This window comes from Taudactylus pleione, unplaced genomic scaffold, assembly GCF_031769625.1.
Source record: "Taudactylus pleione unplaced genomic scaffold, aTauple2 ptg000848l, whole genome shotgun sequence".
In the NCBI taxonomy this organism is placed as follows: Eukaryota; Metazoa; Chordata; class Amphibia; order Anura; family Myobatrachidae; genus Taudactylus; species Taudactylus pleione.
The window spans coordinates 2,260,963-2,277,101 of NW_028285250.1; the positions used below are offsets into that span (position 1 = coordinate 2,260,963).

The window sequence follows — 16,139 nt, forward strand, 5'->3', positions numbered from 1 at the left end:
CATACTAGGAACAAAAATGTGGATTTAATATTCAATTTAAGATCTCAATCAGTCACAAGAGACTCAGTAGGCTCTCCACCACGAATAGACTGTGTGCAATGTAGACCTAAAAGTACAAGACTTATCAGCCAATCTTAAGCTGGGTACACTACACACTGTTGCGACGGATCTGCCGACACAGTGGGCGATCAGGTAAGCTATGCAGACTTACCGATCGGCCGCTCGATGCGTGTTCCCTGACATCACAGCTGGGCGGGCATTTGACAGCTCAACTGGGTGGGTAAATTCAGTCACCGGCGATCCCTGCAGCAAATGTACAGGGGGGGGGGGGGGGGGGGGGCATACGGTCGGACTGACTGCCCGCGTACACAGCCAGATGCGCCGATGTATCTGCAGGTATACTGGCCATCTGCTGTGCTGCAGAGCAGATGCGATAGCTCTGAACGACGCCGTTCGCAGACATATCAGGGGTACACACATTCTTGGAGACACTACAAGAGTATCCTGGCTGAAAGGACATTGCAGGATTTCCTCCACTGAATGCAAAATCGCCCCTGCCAAACATTACATTAGCCCCTTTGCAACGGTTGTTAAATACAGAACTTTAGGTTTTTGCCTTCTGACTGCAGCTTTGAGCAAAACCTTTATATCATATTGACAAACTGGTAAATAATAAAAATTTGCATGAAGACATGAAGCAAAAAAGGTGGAAAATTCCTTTCAGTATAACAGAGATGTGTTATTTTGGACTGATTTACCAGTCCTAGTGAATGATGTGACTGACCTGTTGCCACTTGCCGAACTAGCACGGTGTTGAGCTTGATGACGGGACTGAAGTGCTTGCTGTCTGCAGTGGAGGCCAGGATGTTGCTGTGACATCTAAGGATCAATTTGTCATCCTGTCTCTGGAGCAAAACCAGGATGTCCTCCAGCAGCAGTGTGTAAAGATCTGTGAAGAGCAAACTTTATGCGACTTGCTGCCTTCATAATGTTATCAGATAGCCATAATATGGCCTCACATACGCATCAGAAAGATAAGGCAACGTTATTTTGCATTCCTGCTCATTTTGAAATCCTAAAGTCCCCACGTTTACAGGAAAGCCTGTTCTGGTCTACCCGAGCCGACTCCGGCAAAATGATTAACCGTGATAAAATGCTAAAAGACAGCAGACAACACAACTCAGCTGAGACAAAACATCAAAGGCTGAACCACCACGATGCAATGTAAGTGAGGGTTATAAAGGCTACAGATGTACTTTCTGTCATATACTTTAGCATTTATTTATCTGGCAGCAAAGTACTTACTAGCATTGGTCACGGATTTGTAATCAACATATCAGTGATTTGCTTTCGTATACAGATGTGTCCTTACATACTGTATCTTTGCCGCAGTTGCGCTAAAAAAAACCCTTTCGGCGCGCCAGGTCCCGTGAGACTCTGCTAGCGTTGGCCGCATTTTTTTGCTGAAAATGCATCTAAGTCACAATGTGATGCAACTAGGACGCACAGACAGACTGTGCCGATTCATCTGATATGCGACACTTAGATATCTGTGTGCTACAATGTAGCGGCCGCAGCTTTTTTCATTCCAGTGCTGTTGTGCTTCATATACAGACTCAGGTGCACACAGGGGATGCAGTCAGGAAGCAGATGGTCGAAATGCTGACCGCCGGCTTGCTGACTGTCAAATCCTGGCAGGGTACTAATGACAGGTGTCGAAATCCCGACGTCTGTCATTATACCTACGCCGGGAGCCCAACGCCTGGCATACTGAACGAAGGTAAGTCGGGCGGCGTGCGCGGGCAGCCGCGGGGGAGGTGGGTTAAGTTAGGGGCTCCCGGGGGGGGACTTAGGGTTAGGCGCCCCCCCAGGAGGGTTAGGGTATGGGAAGTGGGGGGTAAGGGTTAGGCACCACCCCCCCCCCCCCGGAGACTTAGGCTGTGGGGACGGGGGTTAGGTTTAGGCACTTAGGGGGGGTTAGGCACAAAGGGGACAAGGTTCGGGTTAGGCACCCCTAAGGGAGGGGGAGGGTTAGGTGGAGGGGGGGGGGTAGGGTTAGTTATACTTACCTAAATTCATTGTCAGGATTTTCACTGCTGCCGGTCTGCTGGCGTCGAGTTTGGAACACAGATATGCAATAGTCACATATCAAGCTAAGGTGTCTGACGCTAGCAGAGTTGCACCGGACCTGGCAGCTCACTTATACCAGGCAAGTTGCGCTGCGTGGCCTATTGAGGCTAGATGTATGAGGACACATCTGTATTTATAGTGATCCCAGAGACACTCAGCATTATGGATATACTGTAGTACACATGCAGTCAGCCAAGGTACCGCACTAGAAAATCCTAACTAAAAACATTTCTATTAGACATAATCACGGATGGAAGTCTCATGAAGGTCATCGGGCATGAGACAGTGGGTAACCTCTGAGTTAAAGGGAACATCCAATTTTTCGGAGTCGCACCTGCCGCCATTCCATGCCCACTTCGCAAACTGCGCAATGTCCACTCAGACACCGGTACAAGTTTAATCTCAAACAAATAACATAATTCAGTGTTTCTCAAACTTGGTCCTCACGGAACCCCTAACCGTGCTTGTTTTTATCCTCCAGAATAATCAGTACCACCTGTCGATCAACTGTTAGCCAATTAACACACCTGTGCTACATATAGATGATCTGGAAAACATGCAATGTTAGGGTTACATGAGGACCAGGTTTGAGAAACACTGATAATTTAACCAATAAATAAAAGAAGAAAATCAAAAATGTAGTCAGGAAGATGCAAGTCAGAAGCCTGTATAGTTAGAGAAGAATTAGTTACATGGCGGTGAATCACAAATACTGTAGGCCTGGCAATCACAAGACTAGCTCTACTGACCTCATAGAACAAAATAGAAGGAGGCACTCAGACATAAGCTCTGGTCAATTTGTTTGGAAATCTTGATATTAGTTTCATCTTCCCATAATGGATAAAGTTGTCAAGGACTGAGCGATACAGCAAAGTACTCACAAGCACTAGCACGGCCAAAGTCACACAAGATCAATCTATTACACTGTGACAGCTAGACAGGCAAGACAAGCAACTTGTATCATAGGGTCCCCCAACCTCTGCATTGACCACCAACAGCTGCAGAGACAGTAACCGGTACAGCTACCTCCATAGGGGGGGGGACAGCTTATCAAGTGATTCCGGCCACTTTACACGTGCGAATGATGGTGAGCAAAGATCGCTTGTGTAGTTTATATTTTGGAATGACCCCTTCAATGTACAAGCATTGATTCTTTATTATAGATGATGCAATAGATGTTAAAATGGTAAATTATGTCAAGTAGATCTTTATTTCACTCACCTATTATCTTATCTCTGTTCACCTTCCATGCCAATGGCCCCTCATGAAACATCTTCCGTTTTGTCAAGTCCAGATTCTGCGCAACAATTGAGAAAATGTACATTTAACAGGTCTTTCTACCCAACAAAATGACCATCCTGAAGCCCAGCATTAGTGTTGGGAATGAGTGCACAACGTCACACATATGCTACAGATAAAAGAGAGAAGGATCTGGTAAAAGGTCAATTTTGAGAAACTGTCGTATTTTGATTTTAGTGATTTATATGGCAATTAGCAGCTCACCTAATCTACTGCTCACATGTCCCCGTCAGCCAGGGCACCCTGGGAGTTCCCCACTAACCTGTCATTCAACAGGGCTGGGGGTCAGGCACTGCTCAGCTAATCACCAGCAGTCAGCTTTTCCCAGTCATTTTTAAGGGCAATAATAAATTTCAATGGGTTTTTGTTCCCAATAAAATGCTTTGCTTATTAATAGGAATGGCATTCAATTTGCTGACCAGAGTAGAAACGCTTATAACTGCATGAATTTAAAATGAGATGACATTTATTGCATTGAAGAATTAATTGATAATTTATTTATGATGATATTGGGTAATTATAAATGCTTAACCAAATTTGACATTCCCCCCCCCCCCCCTAAAAGGTTAAAATTAATTTTCAAGGTACTGTAGTGATAGCAGTAAATCCATGGGGAAACTGTACACCTCTGGCGCAGGTTCTACCATTTAACAGTACGTCCAATAATATGAAGCAAATTTAAATTGATTGCGACTTCTCAAAGACATACAGATGGTCTTGATATCCATGTAGTACAATAATGCACAAATATTTGATTTTGACATTTCTTTATGCCACTCCTCTACATGGCAGATTTAAGAATATGTACATTATTACACTACATGGATATCAGGACCTTTCGTATGTATTTGATGCACTTACAATATATTTAAATTTGCTTCATATCATTGGACTGTTATTCGGTAGAACCTGCACTAAAGAGAGAACTTCTCTTCTGGATATACTAAGTGAGGTCTCTGAATTCCTCCTCTTCTCCTAACAGCGGCACACACTATCATTACTATGGGGTATATTTACTAAAGTGAGAGTTTTATTGTATTCTAGAAGGTGCTAGTGAATCTAATTGGCTGCTAAGGGCAACATCTCCATTTCTAAAACCTCTCACTTTAGTAAATATACACCTAAGTTCCTAAAGTGGAGGGGCACGGATTTCTTTCCCTTACGTAGTGATGGAAGTTAGGCTGGGGATTCTCTGGTTCAATTATCATATCTACATAATAACGGAGTATGCCAAGTCCTGAGAGCCCTAAGACCCCCTCTCCCACCAACGGCTTTCACTGCCATGACAGAGGGGATAGACCAAGAGGAGAGGAGAGGTGAGGGGGAGGTGAGGGGGAGGTGAGGGGGAGGAGAGGGGGAGGTGAGGGGGAGGAGAGGGGGAGGAGAGGGGGAGGAGAGGGGGAGGAGAGGGGGAGGAGAGGGGGAGGAGAGGGGGAGGAGAGGGGGAGGGGGAGGTGGAGGGGAGGAGAGAGTCAGGCTGAGGTGACCTGGCCTTTGCTGGGTCCATATAAATAAATGTATTCAATTCTAATAGTAATATTTTACAGAATGTGCCCTTTAGAAAATTCGGTATTATCCAACAAACGTGCCAGGGTAACAAAACCATCCTACATTAGATTTTATCGAAACGAGATAGTATTATACTGTGATAAACGGAAGATTAATCCGGAATCAAGACGTGTACAGCATAATACATACTGCAATATGCTGAGCAAACACCAACTTTCTACAAATATTTAGATATTATAAGAAAAGGTACATTACAGAGCCATTGAATGAATACATACAATACACACACAAAAAAAAACAATGATATATGGCTGCACACAATAAAGATTCCTATTCCCTTAATAACTTAAAGTAGATCCTTGCATACAGTACTTTATAAAAAACTACAATTCGATATCATTCTTGGTCATTCCATGGTCGATTATATATATTCTCAGTCCACCACTTGCTAAAAGGATTCAGAATTGAGTTACATTAATGTTCATATATCAACCCAAACGGCCAATTTCTAATCTTTAAACCAAAAACATTAAGCCAATGTGACATGAAGTTTGCTCAGATTGTTTAACTTGAACGCCAAATGTAGACTTCCTACTACCTTCGGCAGCATCGCCATTCCAAGTTTCACACTGAAAACAGAGTGCCCAGGGGAAATCAGATACCAAGACAACGGTTTCAGTAGCAAAACGTCATCGGAAGCTGGCATCATCATTACATGAACAAGGCAGACAATTATTCTACATCCACTTACAAATGCATTAGATCTATACACCCCTTCTGCAGCTTATTTTTAAATTACTCAATTAAAATATGAAACTCTGTTTCAGCATGACTGGGACTTTAATCCTATACCAGTAGCATGGAAGGCATTGCCACGACAGCCTTACAGAACACAGGTGTCCATCAGAAGCCTGATTGCTGTTAAAGTCTAAGAAAGCAATTTTTATTTTCTCTAAAAGGATGATGGACCATGCATGCATTATATGGCATACTTGTACAATTTAATAATCTTCTCTCCGGGAGAAGCCTGAAGAGGAAATACAGCTGGAGGGTGATCGGGGGCGGTGCTGGACTATTCGCATTACTAACCCCACCCCTTTAGGGCAAAATGCCACAAAAGTGGCCAAAATGACGCAATCAGCATAGAAGCACATCACTAGGGCCCGTGCCCCTCTTCCAGTTAATATTCTCCCCATTATGCCCTCTTCACTATGATGTGGGCGGGAAGTGGGAGGAGAACTCGCAGGTTCCAGGAGAGTAGGTAAGTATGATATATAGCAGGCAGAGCTCGAGGTTTGTTATCGTTTTTGTAACACTGCCTTTACAGAGGGCCTTATTGTATTGTTTTCTTTTAAATCAATATTTTTATTGAACATTTTGCATGGTCTTATGCCAGGGGTGGGGAAACATTTTTTTCTGACAAGGGCCATTTGGGCATTTATAAAATAATTTGCGGGTCCGGTGCAGGCCACGCCCCCTCCAGGTAATGTCATGCCATTCTAGGCACCCTGCTAGCCAGACGAAGCTAGCAGAAAATAAGCTCCTAGCTTTATTGATTTTCGAGTACCACCTGCGGTTGCCAGACCAAATGATTTCGAGGGCCTTATATGGCCCGCGGGCCAGACGTTCCCCGTCCCTGTCTTATGCAGTGTTAAACTTAAGATCATTTGTGGATAGTTTATTCCTAAGGATCACTAATCCCTATGGTTAGCACTGGTTACACAATTACACTGAGAGGCTAAACACTGAGAAATTTGGTCATGGTATGGCAGACGAAGAAAGAAAAGCAAAAATTGAAACTTTTTTGCAATCTATATCCATATGTAAAAGCACTCTATAAAATAAACAAATTGAAATAAACCAAAGCATATAGTTTAACATTTTAAACAACATTAGCAGAAGCAAATACATTTACACTTCACTAAATCTGTCCTATTCCTTTGATGCAAGTGGATATAATTCTAAAGCTGCTTAGGTGGTATATGATTTGTGAAGACTTTATCTACTAATGCACGTTTCAATACCCCTTCCCTCTCAATGCCCATTCAGTAGAGGTAATGACCAATTGCCTATTATCAGGTCTTCAGATTAAAGCCGGACAGATGTGAGAAGCGGAGTCAGTGATAAATGCTGTACTGTAGGTTAGACTTTGCAAAAACTTCCACTTACTCTCAGCTCGTCAATCATTGGATACTCCCCTAGTTTTAGGTAGGACAGGTCAAGTCTTCGTTGGTAATCTTCCAGCCTCTGAAAATGGAAAATAAATATTTGCTTTGAAGATAACAGATGACCCCGTGGCTGTATCATAACTTTAAAGTGTTTCTTTTAGACATTTAACCATATTAGGTGTAAAAAGCAAATGAGTCTGAAAGTTATGTTTCATGCTTCTATGATTTATCCATGTATAACATCACAAGTAGATGCAATGATTTATCCATGTATAACATCACAAGTAGATGCAATGATTTATCCATGTATAACATCACAAGTAGATGCAATGATTTATCCATGTATAACATCACAAGTAGATGAAATGATTTATCCATGTATAACATCACAAGTAGATGAAATGATTTATCCATGTATAACATCACAAGTAGATGCAATGATTTATCCATGTATAACATCACAAGTAGATGCAATGATTTATCCATGTATAACATCACAAGTAGATGCAATGATTTATCCATGTATAACATCACAAGTAGATGAAATGATTTATCCATGTATAACATCACAAGTAGATGCAATGATTTATCCATGTATAACATCACAAGTAGATGCAATGATTTATCCATGTATAACATCACAAGTAGATGCAATGCCTAGCTAGCTTGCAGCAGTCATCTACACAGTAAACAATGGTGGTCTGCTGCATTATATCATAACTGTAATAATATAAATGACCAAGTACAGTCACAAGTCCCAAATAAACCTGACCTGCTTATTCTCTGCTTCTTTAACCGCCTGATTTACATGGTTTAGGATCCGCCGGCAGTGATCCGCAGCCTTCTTTACTTTTTCCCTCTCCTCCGGTTGGTCTATTGGGAATGATGACATAATGAGGCTATTACGGCTAATGTACATTAACTCACGTGAAACAGTTGAACACTGATACAGCTGCAATGCGTCCTAAAGTTTTAACTGCAACTGTTGTACAGTGTAATTGCCCCACTCTGATAACAATAAACCGTCTCATTCTAGGGATACATCAAGCTGGGAGTGACATTCTAACACAAACAGAAATATTTACATAGTGCATAATCCCACACTAGTCTTCAGTGAGCAGAGTGCACCATCGTTACCTATACAATGCAATCAAACAACAATATCATTGCGTTAATATAAGAGAGGCTTCTAGCACGTGTGTTTAATTACATGCGTGATTGGAACACTTGTGTGTACCTTCTTTAAATCACCCGTGTATCACTGGGCCACTATGGAGCATTCTCCAATTGCCAGTGGCAGGAGTCTTTCTCCGATACACATAGCAGGACGACGCCAAGAGGGTTAAACCCACTATATGCTTATACTCTTTGTGGCTCTGTAATTTATTGTTTGGGTACATTTGAGACACTTGGAGTCCGATTCAATGTTGCGTGCATAGTGACCGCAATTAAGCTATCACTGCGTGCACAGAACTTTGTGCAGATTTTATTCCTAGGCCGAGTTGTACACGTATCCATGAGAACACACTGGACTAAATGTAACAGCTTGTGATCTTCAGCCACTGCGGGGATTTATGCGAGTCCCCCCCGTATTTTTAAAGCAGCAATAAATTTAAAGGCTGAACCAAGCTGGTCAAGCCTTTACAATGATTGCCAATTTAAAAATACGGGGGAGACTAGCATAAATCCCCGCAGTGGCTGAAGATCGCAAGCCATTACATTTAGTCCACTGCCTATTTATCTACTCGCTTGGTTACATAACCATCATCACTATAAGCGTGCACTTGCACTAAATATAAAATAACAGAAAAAATAGACCACCCTGTGCCTCCACATATAGCAGCTACTGTAGTTAATCTCAAAAAGATGGACACACCCTTAATTATCCCAGTGAATATCATATACAAGCAAACAAAAGGTAGAATAAACCAGCGCTGAACAAACAGCTATATATTATTATATTATAGCCTTGAATTTTCAGGATCTCTCCTAGTTCTGAACATGTGTTTCAGGAGTCTTGGAGGAAAAGTGCATAATCATTCTGTCTCGAATGTACATCAAGGTTTCTTTTTCTTCTAATAGACACAAGGTAACAACTTATGTATAAATGGCAACACTTCCATGTATATTCTGCCCCGCATTCACGTAAAAGTATCTTTAGTCTGGATCCCCAAATGGTCACAAGATAACAGTTTAGGTACAAATATAGCACTTACATCTGTATTCTGCCTCGCATTCACATAAAGGTATCTTTAATCTGGATCCACAGGGCGGAGGTCACATACACTGATCCCGGATGGGAGCAGAAAATATATTTATTCACACAGTCCTTAAACGATCAGCCAATAAAATCAGATTCCGCAAAAATGGCATTGATGAAAACCCAAGGGGCAGGTGAAGAGTTCTAGGTTCACAGTTGAAGACACGTCCCCTGCGTCTCTATGCTGCGGTCATCGGGAGCAAGAAAAAATGTCCATGTATTCCGTTCTACTGTGTACCCGTAATCCACTTCCGAGAGCAAAAAACACAGTCCCCTTTGCTTCAACAAATTAAAAGACGGCTTCAACGCATTTCGAAGAGTCTTCTCGTCTTTATCAAGACGTGCCATCATCTGTAGGAGGCCGGCTTAAATCTCTGGCTTTCTTGATAAAGAGGAGAAAACTCCTCAAAACGCGTTGAAGCCATCTTTTAATTTGCTGAACCAAGGAGGACTGTGTTTTTTTTGCGCTTGTGTCTATTGGAAGAAAAAGAAACCTTGATGTGTATTCGAGACAGAATGATTATGCAAGTCTCGGTTTTCCACTTTTCCTCCAAGACTCCTGACACATACAGTACATGTTCAGAACTAGGAGAGATCCCAAAAATTCAAGGCTATAATATAATATAATATATAGCTGTTTTTTCAGCGCTGGTTTATTCTACCTTTTGTGTGCACTTGCACCAGTCCTATCCTTGGTGCAAGAGATCAGTTTCTGCTTATGTACAGCAAAGCATAGCCTGCAATTCGAACTACACACCCTCACCAAACCTAGCCCACTGCGAATGCTCCATTACCATCCAGTCATGTCCTTTTAGTTACCAGCAGAGGCAACGGAGAGGCACACGACTCGGCAACACCCCTAGATACGTATGCTCAGATCCAGAGCAAGCACAGTGCTAAATACTGCAAGAACCTCAAGACCAACTTGCTTGCACATCTGCACCAGCCCCTTGATCTGGTACAGCTTTTATTTCTATTTGAGAGATCTGACTACCCTTAAACTGTTGTGTTAAAATAAAGTGGCAATGGGTGTGGATTCAAATCTACACTATTTAAATAGTCAAAATATCAAAACCAACTGGTAAACAGGCAATAGGTCAACATGTTCATAAGGTCGACACACAAAATCCTCTCTTTGGTGCCTAACCCTATGCCTCCCTCCTGATGCCTAACCCTAGCTGTTCCTCCTAGTGCCAAACCCCAACTGTCCCACCTAGTGCCAAACCCCAACTGTCCCTCCTAGCGCCTAACCCCAACTGTCCCTCCTAGCGCCTGACCCCAACTGTCCCTCCTAGTGCCTGACCCCAACTGTCCCTCCTAGTGCCTAACCCCAACGGTCCCTCCTAGTGCCTAACCCCAACTGTCCCCCCTAGTGCCTAACCCCAACTGTCCCTCCTAGTGCCTAACCCCAACTGTCCCTCCTAGTGCCTAACTCCAACTGTCCCTCCTAGCGCCTAACCCCAACTGTCCCTCCTACTGCCTAACCCCAACTGTCCCTCCTAGTGCCTAACCCTAACCGTCCCTCCTGGTGCCTAACCCTAACTGTCCCTCCTGGTGCCTAACCCTAAGTGTCCCTCCTGGTGCCAAACCCGAAGTGTCCCTCCTAGTGCCAAACCCTAACTGTCCCTCCTAGTGCCAAACCCCAACTGTCACTCCTAGTGCCAAACCCTAAATGTCCCTCCTAGTGCCAAACCCTAACTTTCCATCCTAATGCCAAACCCTAACTGTCCCGATAAGTGCCAAACCCTGACCGTCCCGTCTAGTGCCAAACCCTAACTGTCCCTCCTAGTGCCAAACCCTAACTGTCCCTCCTAGTGCCTAACTCTAACCATCCCTCCTGGTGCCTAACCCTAACTGTCCCTCCTGGTGCCTAACCCTAAGTGTCCCTCCTGGTGCCTAACCCTAAGTGTCCCTCCTGGTGCCTAACCCTAAGTGTCCCTCCTGGTGCCAAACCCTAAGTGTCCCTCCTAGTGCCAAACCCTAACTGTCCCTCCTAGTGCCAAACCCTAACTGTCCCTCCTAGTGCCAAACCCTAACTGTCCCTCCTAGTGCCAAACCCTAACTGTCCCTCCTAGTGCCAAACCCTATCCATGACGGCTTTCTGTGGGTCGACCTTTTGTACATGTCGACCTATTGCCCGTCTACCAGTTGGTTTCTGCCTAGACATTGTCGATCTTTTCATCGACTATCTATTGACTGCCATTCGAGACAAACCTTAGATTCTAAAAAACATTTTGTTATGTTGGACAATGAGCTGTATTGATTTTCCCTGAATGCACTGAACACTGCCACGTATCTGAAAATCTTGTTCCACAATCCAAATCACAAACTTAGACTTGAGTCAATAATTAAACTGCCAGCACATGCTGCAAAACACTTCTTTGCCTCTTCAACTGCAATAAACAATCTGAGTCCAGCATTTGCCTTATGATAGAACATTCTTTCTTCTCATCATATACAGAACTGCACAGAGATAGATCTCCATAGCAGCTCTCATCCAAAGCCTGAGACAGTGGAATTGGAGCAATCAACTGTCAAACAATTATTAGAAGTGGTTTTACAATATGGGTTCTGTTGCACTTTAAAAAGGACTCTAGAAAAAAGGAACATTGCAAATATTTGGTGTTGAAAATCTTAATCTGAAAATATATATGTATTGTGTGGCTCATTTCTCAGAGAAGGACGCTCATGACTGAGAAATATTTTGTTGTAGTAAGGCAGTGTCGAAACATAACATACAAACATACAGCCATTTTATAACACTGCACAACAATGAAAATGTTTCCGATGTGAAAATAGTTACTTCTAATTGATTTCAGCATGCAAAGAATGAATATGACATGTAAAACTCTCAGCTAGCTCTGAGTTCCGAGATATAGCCCATTTATGACGATGTAGGGGTATTCCTAGTGAAGTTGGCAGAATGGAGAGAATCTTACCAGCAATCTGCGTTCTGCACAGAGGGGGCGGGGCCTAATGACCCAATTCAATGAATCAGTTATTTGTCCCCTATTCAAATATATGCGTTTTACGGGATTACCCACACAACTGTGGTGCACTGATTGACAGCATAGTGAGCATTCCACCAAGACATTTCAGCAATGGAACAAAGATATCAGGGTAGGTGATCACTACTGTTGGACAGTGACAAGAGATGCCCCAGAAGAGGAGTACAAGCGACAAGCAAAGAGAAAGCACCCCCATGAATAGGCCACTATATTACATAGTACTTTCCTATGCTGTATGTTTGTTTCGTATGCTGTATGTTTGTTTCGTTTTGTGTTCTTATTTGTGGTTGATCGAATTAAAACAACTTATTTATTTTCTATCAAGAAAATATAAATTATTTTAAAATTGCTTTTCACTATGACTATATTACTAATGTACATAAAGTATAGTGCAAGTAGTGTAGCTCAAAAAATAGAGCTAGTAAAAACATTCTGAAATCATTTTAGTTTTTCTTGACCTCAAATTAGTAATGTATGACTATTAGTAATGTATGACTACTTTTAGAAAAGAAACAAATTAAAAGTATTAATTTGTTGTACAGTGTAATCAATAAATAGCCACTGGCCCATTGGAATATATGGTAAGGATTTAATTTCATGAACCTCAGATTATTTTCTTCTGTATACACATAACACTTAAACTTCTAATTATACAGATGTATCCTTATACATTATTGCTGCAATCACGCCAAACAGCCCCTCTCCGCACGCACAATGCGATGTGACTAAAGCTGGATACACACTGGAGTGATGTTGGGCCATTTTGCAGTTTCGTACCGATAAATCGCCTACATCGCTCAGTGCGTATGCTCAATATGCGGTTGCTGGCGACGTCGTCAGGTTTGACGTGCTGCACATCAAACCTGACGATATCGCATGCGGCCTAATGTATGTTAATGGAGGACGGAACGATATATCGTTCTATCCTTCCAGTGTGTACTCTCAATCCCCGCTCAAGGGAAATCATCGGGTAAGTCTGCACGATTGCCGGTCGCTCCAGTATGTGCCCAGCTTAAAAACGCACCAGCAGACTGCACTGATTCATTTGATATCTGACACTTGTATATCTGTGTGTGACTGAGTTTGAATGTATACAAAGTGCTACAACGCGGCGGCCGCGGATTTTTTTTCCACGCCAAGTTCTGTTGTGCTTTGTATACAGCCACAATCGCACACAGATATAAAAAAGTGTTGCATGTTAAATTAATCAGTGCAGTCTCCTGGTGTGTCTTTGTTGCAGATCATTGCTGCTATAACGCATTTTATGGTGAATAAGACTCTCGGCACAAGTATGGTCGCACGGGACCTGGAGGAGTCCCCTACCGCGTTGCGTTTTGAGGCTAGGTGTATGAGCACACATCTGTACGTCTCCCACTCTGAGCAGACGTACCTGAGTACTTGGCAATATTGTCCAGGAGAAGGGGATACTTGGTAAGCCTTTGCATCTCAGTCGGGATAATGTCCTTCAGCTGCAGACGTCTGCACAGAGGATTACTCTCTGCATCCTGCAAGAATGCATTCATCATTGTTAACAAGACTGATTACATGCACCATCAATTTATCTCAAACATCAAGTCCTGAACTTCATTACCAATTACGTGGCAAGAACAACTCATGTTACTGCAACTTCCCTCCATGCAGCGTATATCACCCAAGTTAGAGGCGACAGAATCAATTATTTCACCCCCCCCCCACGCTTAATGGGCATCACCACACAGCTGGCTGACCACTAAATTAGATTTATTCATTTCTTTCGCTCTTGAATCTACATCCCGCTACCAAACTTACATTGCTTTTAATTTAAAATAGGGAAAGAAAAAACATGTATAATTTATAGGCAATAAGTCAGACACCATAATAGTAAGTAGCGCCGATAGAGAAAGGAACTTTTCAAGAAGTAAAAACTATCCTTATCTAATGAAAACATCTCGATCAGTCCCAACGGTTACATTCTGACAGCAGCAGGTACTGACTAGTTTTTCTTAAGCTCCGCACACAAAAGCTAAATTTTAAAGAGTTTAATTATATTTTTAAAGTGTATAAAGCTTGTTGTGACTCAAACAGCCCCCCCAACACATAATGAAAGCGTCATGTCCATTTAATTAGTGCCTACAGAGCTCACATTAACGCTATAATGGAGTTTAGAAGCCAATTTATTTAGTATCCGCTTACTAAGCACTACAGATGAGCGCTGACCTCGGTTTTGGATCTGAATTTTGTGTTTTGGTTTTGCAAAACCACCTTCAAGTGTTTTGGATCTGGATTTAGTTATTTATTTATTTTAAATGAAAAATAAAAATAAAAAATTAAACACAGCTAATATCATGTACTTTTTGCAATCCAAAACTTGAAAGTTGGATTTATAATTCGAATTCAGAACCGCTGGAAGATCACACCCGCAACTCAATTTATCCGGATCTCTTCAGGAGATTAGAACCGCGACTCCGATCTATCAGGATTCACGAAATTCGAGTGGATTCGGATTTCTGGACAACCGTACCCCACATCTCTACTAAGCGCCTGTATGAGCAGCTTACCTCGCAGCTAAATGTCGGCGCTGCCCGATTTAGTTTTTCCACGCAGACTCTGCATTTTAACACACCGGAAAACCCATAGACTCCAGCACATTGCATGAAATGTATGGTTTACCACACGTTAACCCATGGTTTACCGCGCAGGGAATATTAAGTTTAATTACCTAGCTCCGGACATGATAGCTGGAGCTTCTTCTCTGTGCGGCAAACTGAATTCTTTAGTTGGCAAACCATTTTAGGCTGATTACCCCCCCTCCCACCACTGGAACTGCCCTACACACCATTAACAACACACATCAGATGTGATCATGTCTTACATTCTGTGGTAATCAGAGTACTCGTGGTCAGGGGGGTTCAAGTAGGGAAACCGCAATTGACCCAGAAGCGCTAACCTGCGACGAACACAAGGACTAGCCAAGGTATCTAAATGTAAAGAGACTTTCTAATTCCATCCATTTACGGATAACAGGGTAGATGTATAGATGAATGTACGACCGTTGCCAGAGTACATGTTGCGTGTTTTCGTGTACGTGGGTAAGAGCGATACAGAGTCATCTGCATTTCAACGCATCTATACTCATGACTAAAGTGTACATGGGTGTTCTTACATAGGCAAACATCAAGGTGGGATTATCAGCTAAACTACAGACTGTGCAAAACTGTGCTCCTATGCCTCTTTGAAGGCATCTTTTGCACATGGTATAGGGCAGGTAACTAGTAGAAAACCAAGCGTACACATAGGGGGAAGATGCGTATTCTTCATACAGGGGAATATACCCATTTTTTTCTGGGCATGCAGCGCAGGAGCAAAATGCACCCAATTTCCATCCGGCCCTGCATCAGGGCCCTTAGATGGCAAGGTGCCCATACAGTTACACAGCAGACTTACAGCAATGTCTGCACAACCATCTCCCCTCTATAAAGGGCGGAAAACATCTACACATACGTAAATTCCATTTCATTCAATTTATAGGTTTTATTATCAAGGGTAGCCCAAAATCCCACTGCCACTTATCGCCGCGGGCCTAAAACCGGCGGACTTGAATAAAACTCCCAGTGATACTTAGTAAAATATTGACTCAGACTGTCAGCGCATAAACTATTTACTATGCATGAAAGTGAAAACGTTCCATAAATATTCACAACTTCAGCTGTACTGGGATGTTGGTCTTTCTTGTACATTATGCAGTTTTCTAATATAGAACGCAAGTTTCCCGCAGTAGCGAGTCGT

The 16,139-nt window shown here is 42.6% G+C and overlaps 1 protein-coding gene across 3 annotated transcripts in view; it reads right to left on the reverse strand.

Annotated features, from left to right (window-relative positions):
- The window catches only part of ARHGEF12 (Rho guanine nucleotide exchange factor 12), a 247,100-nt gene that overhangs the window by 38,065 nt on the left and 192,896 nt on the right, over positions 1-16,139 (reverse strand). For all 3 annotated transcript variants that reach the window (XM_088458720.1, XM_088458721.1, XM_088458719.1), the window contains 5 exons: positions 13,765-13,879; positions 7,879-7,979; positions 7,108-7,185; positions 3,352-3,427; positions 785-949 (listed from right to left, as the gene is read on the reverse strand). In XM_088458720.1, coding sequence (XP_088314846.1) covers positions 785-949; positions 3,352-3,427; positions 7,108-7,185; positions 7,879-7,979; positions 13,765-13,879 — 535 coding nt within the window. The remainder of the gene's footprint in view (positions 1-784; positions 950-3,351; positions 3,428-7,107; positions 7,186-7,878; positions 7,980-13,764; positions 13,880-16,139) is intronic.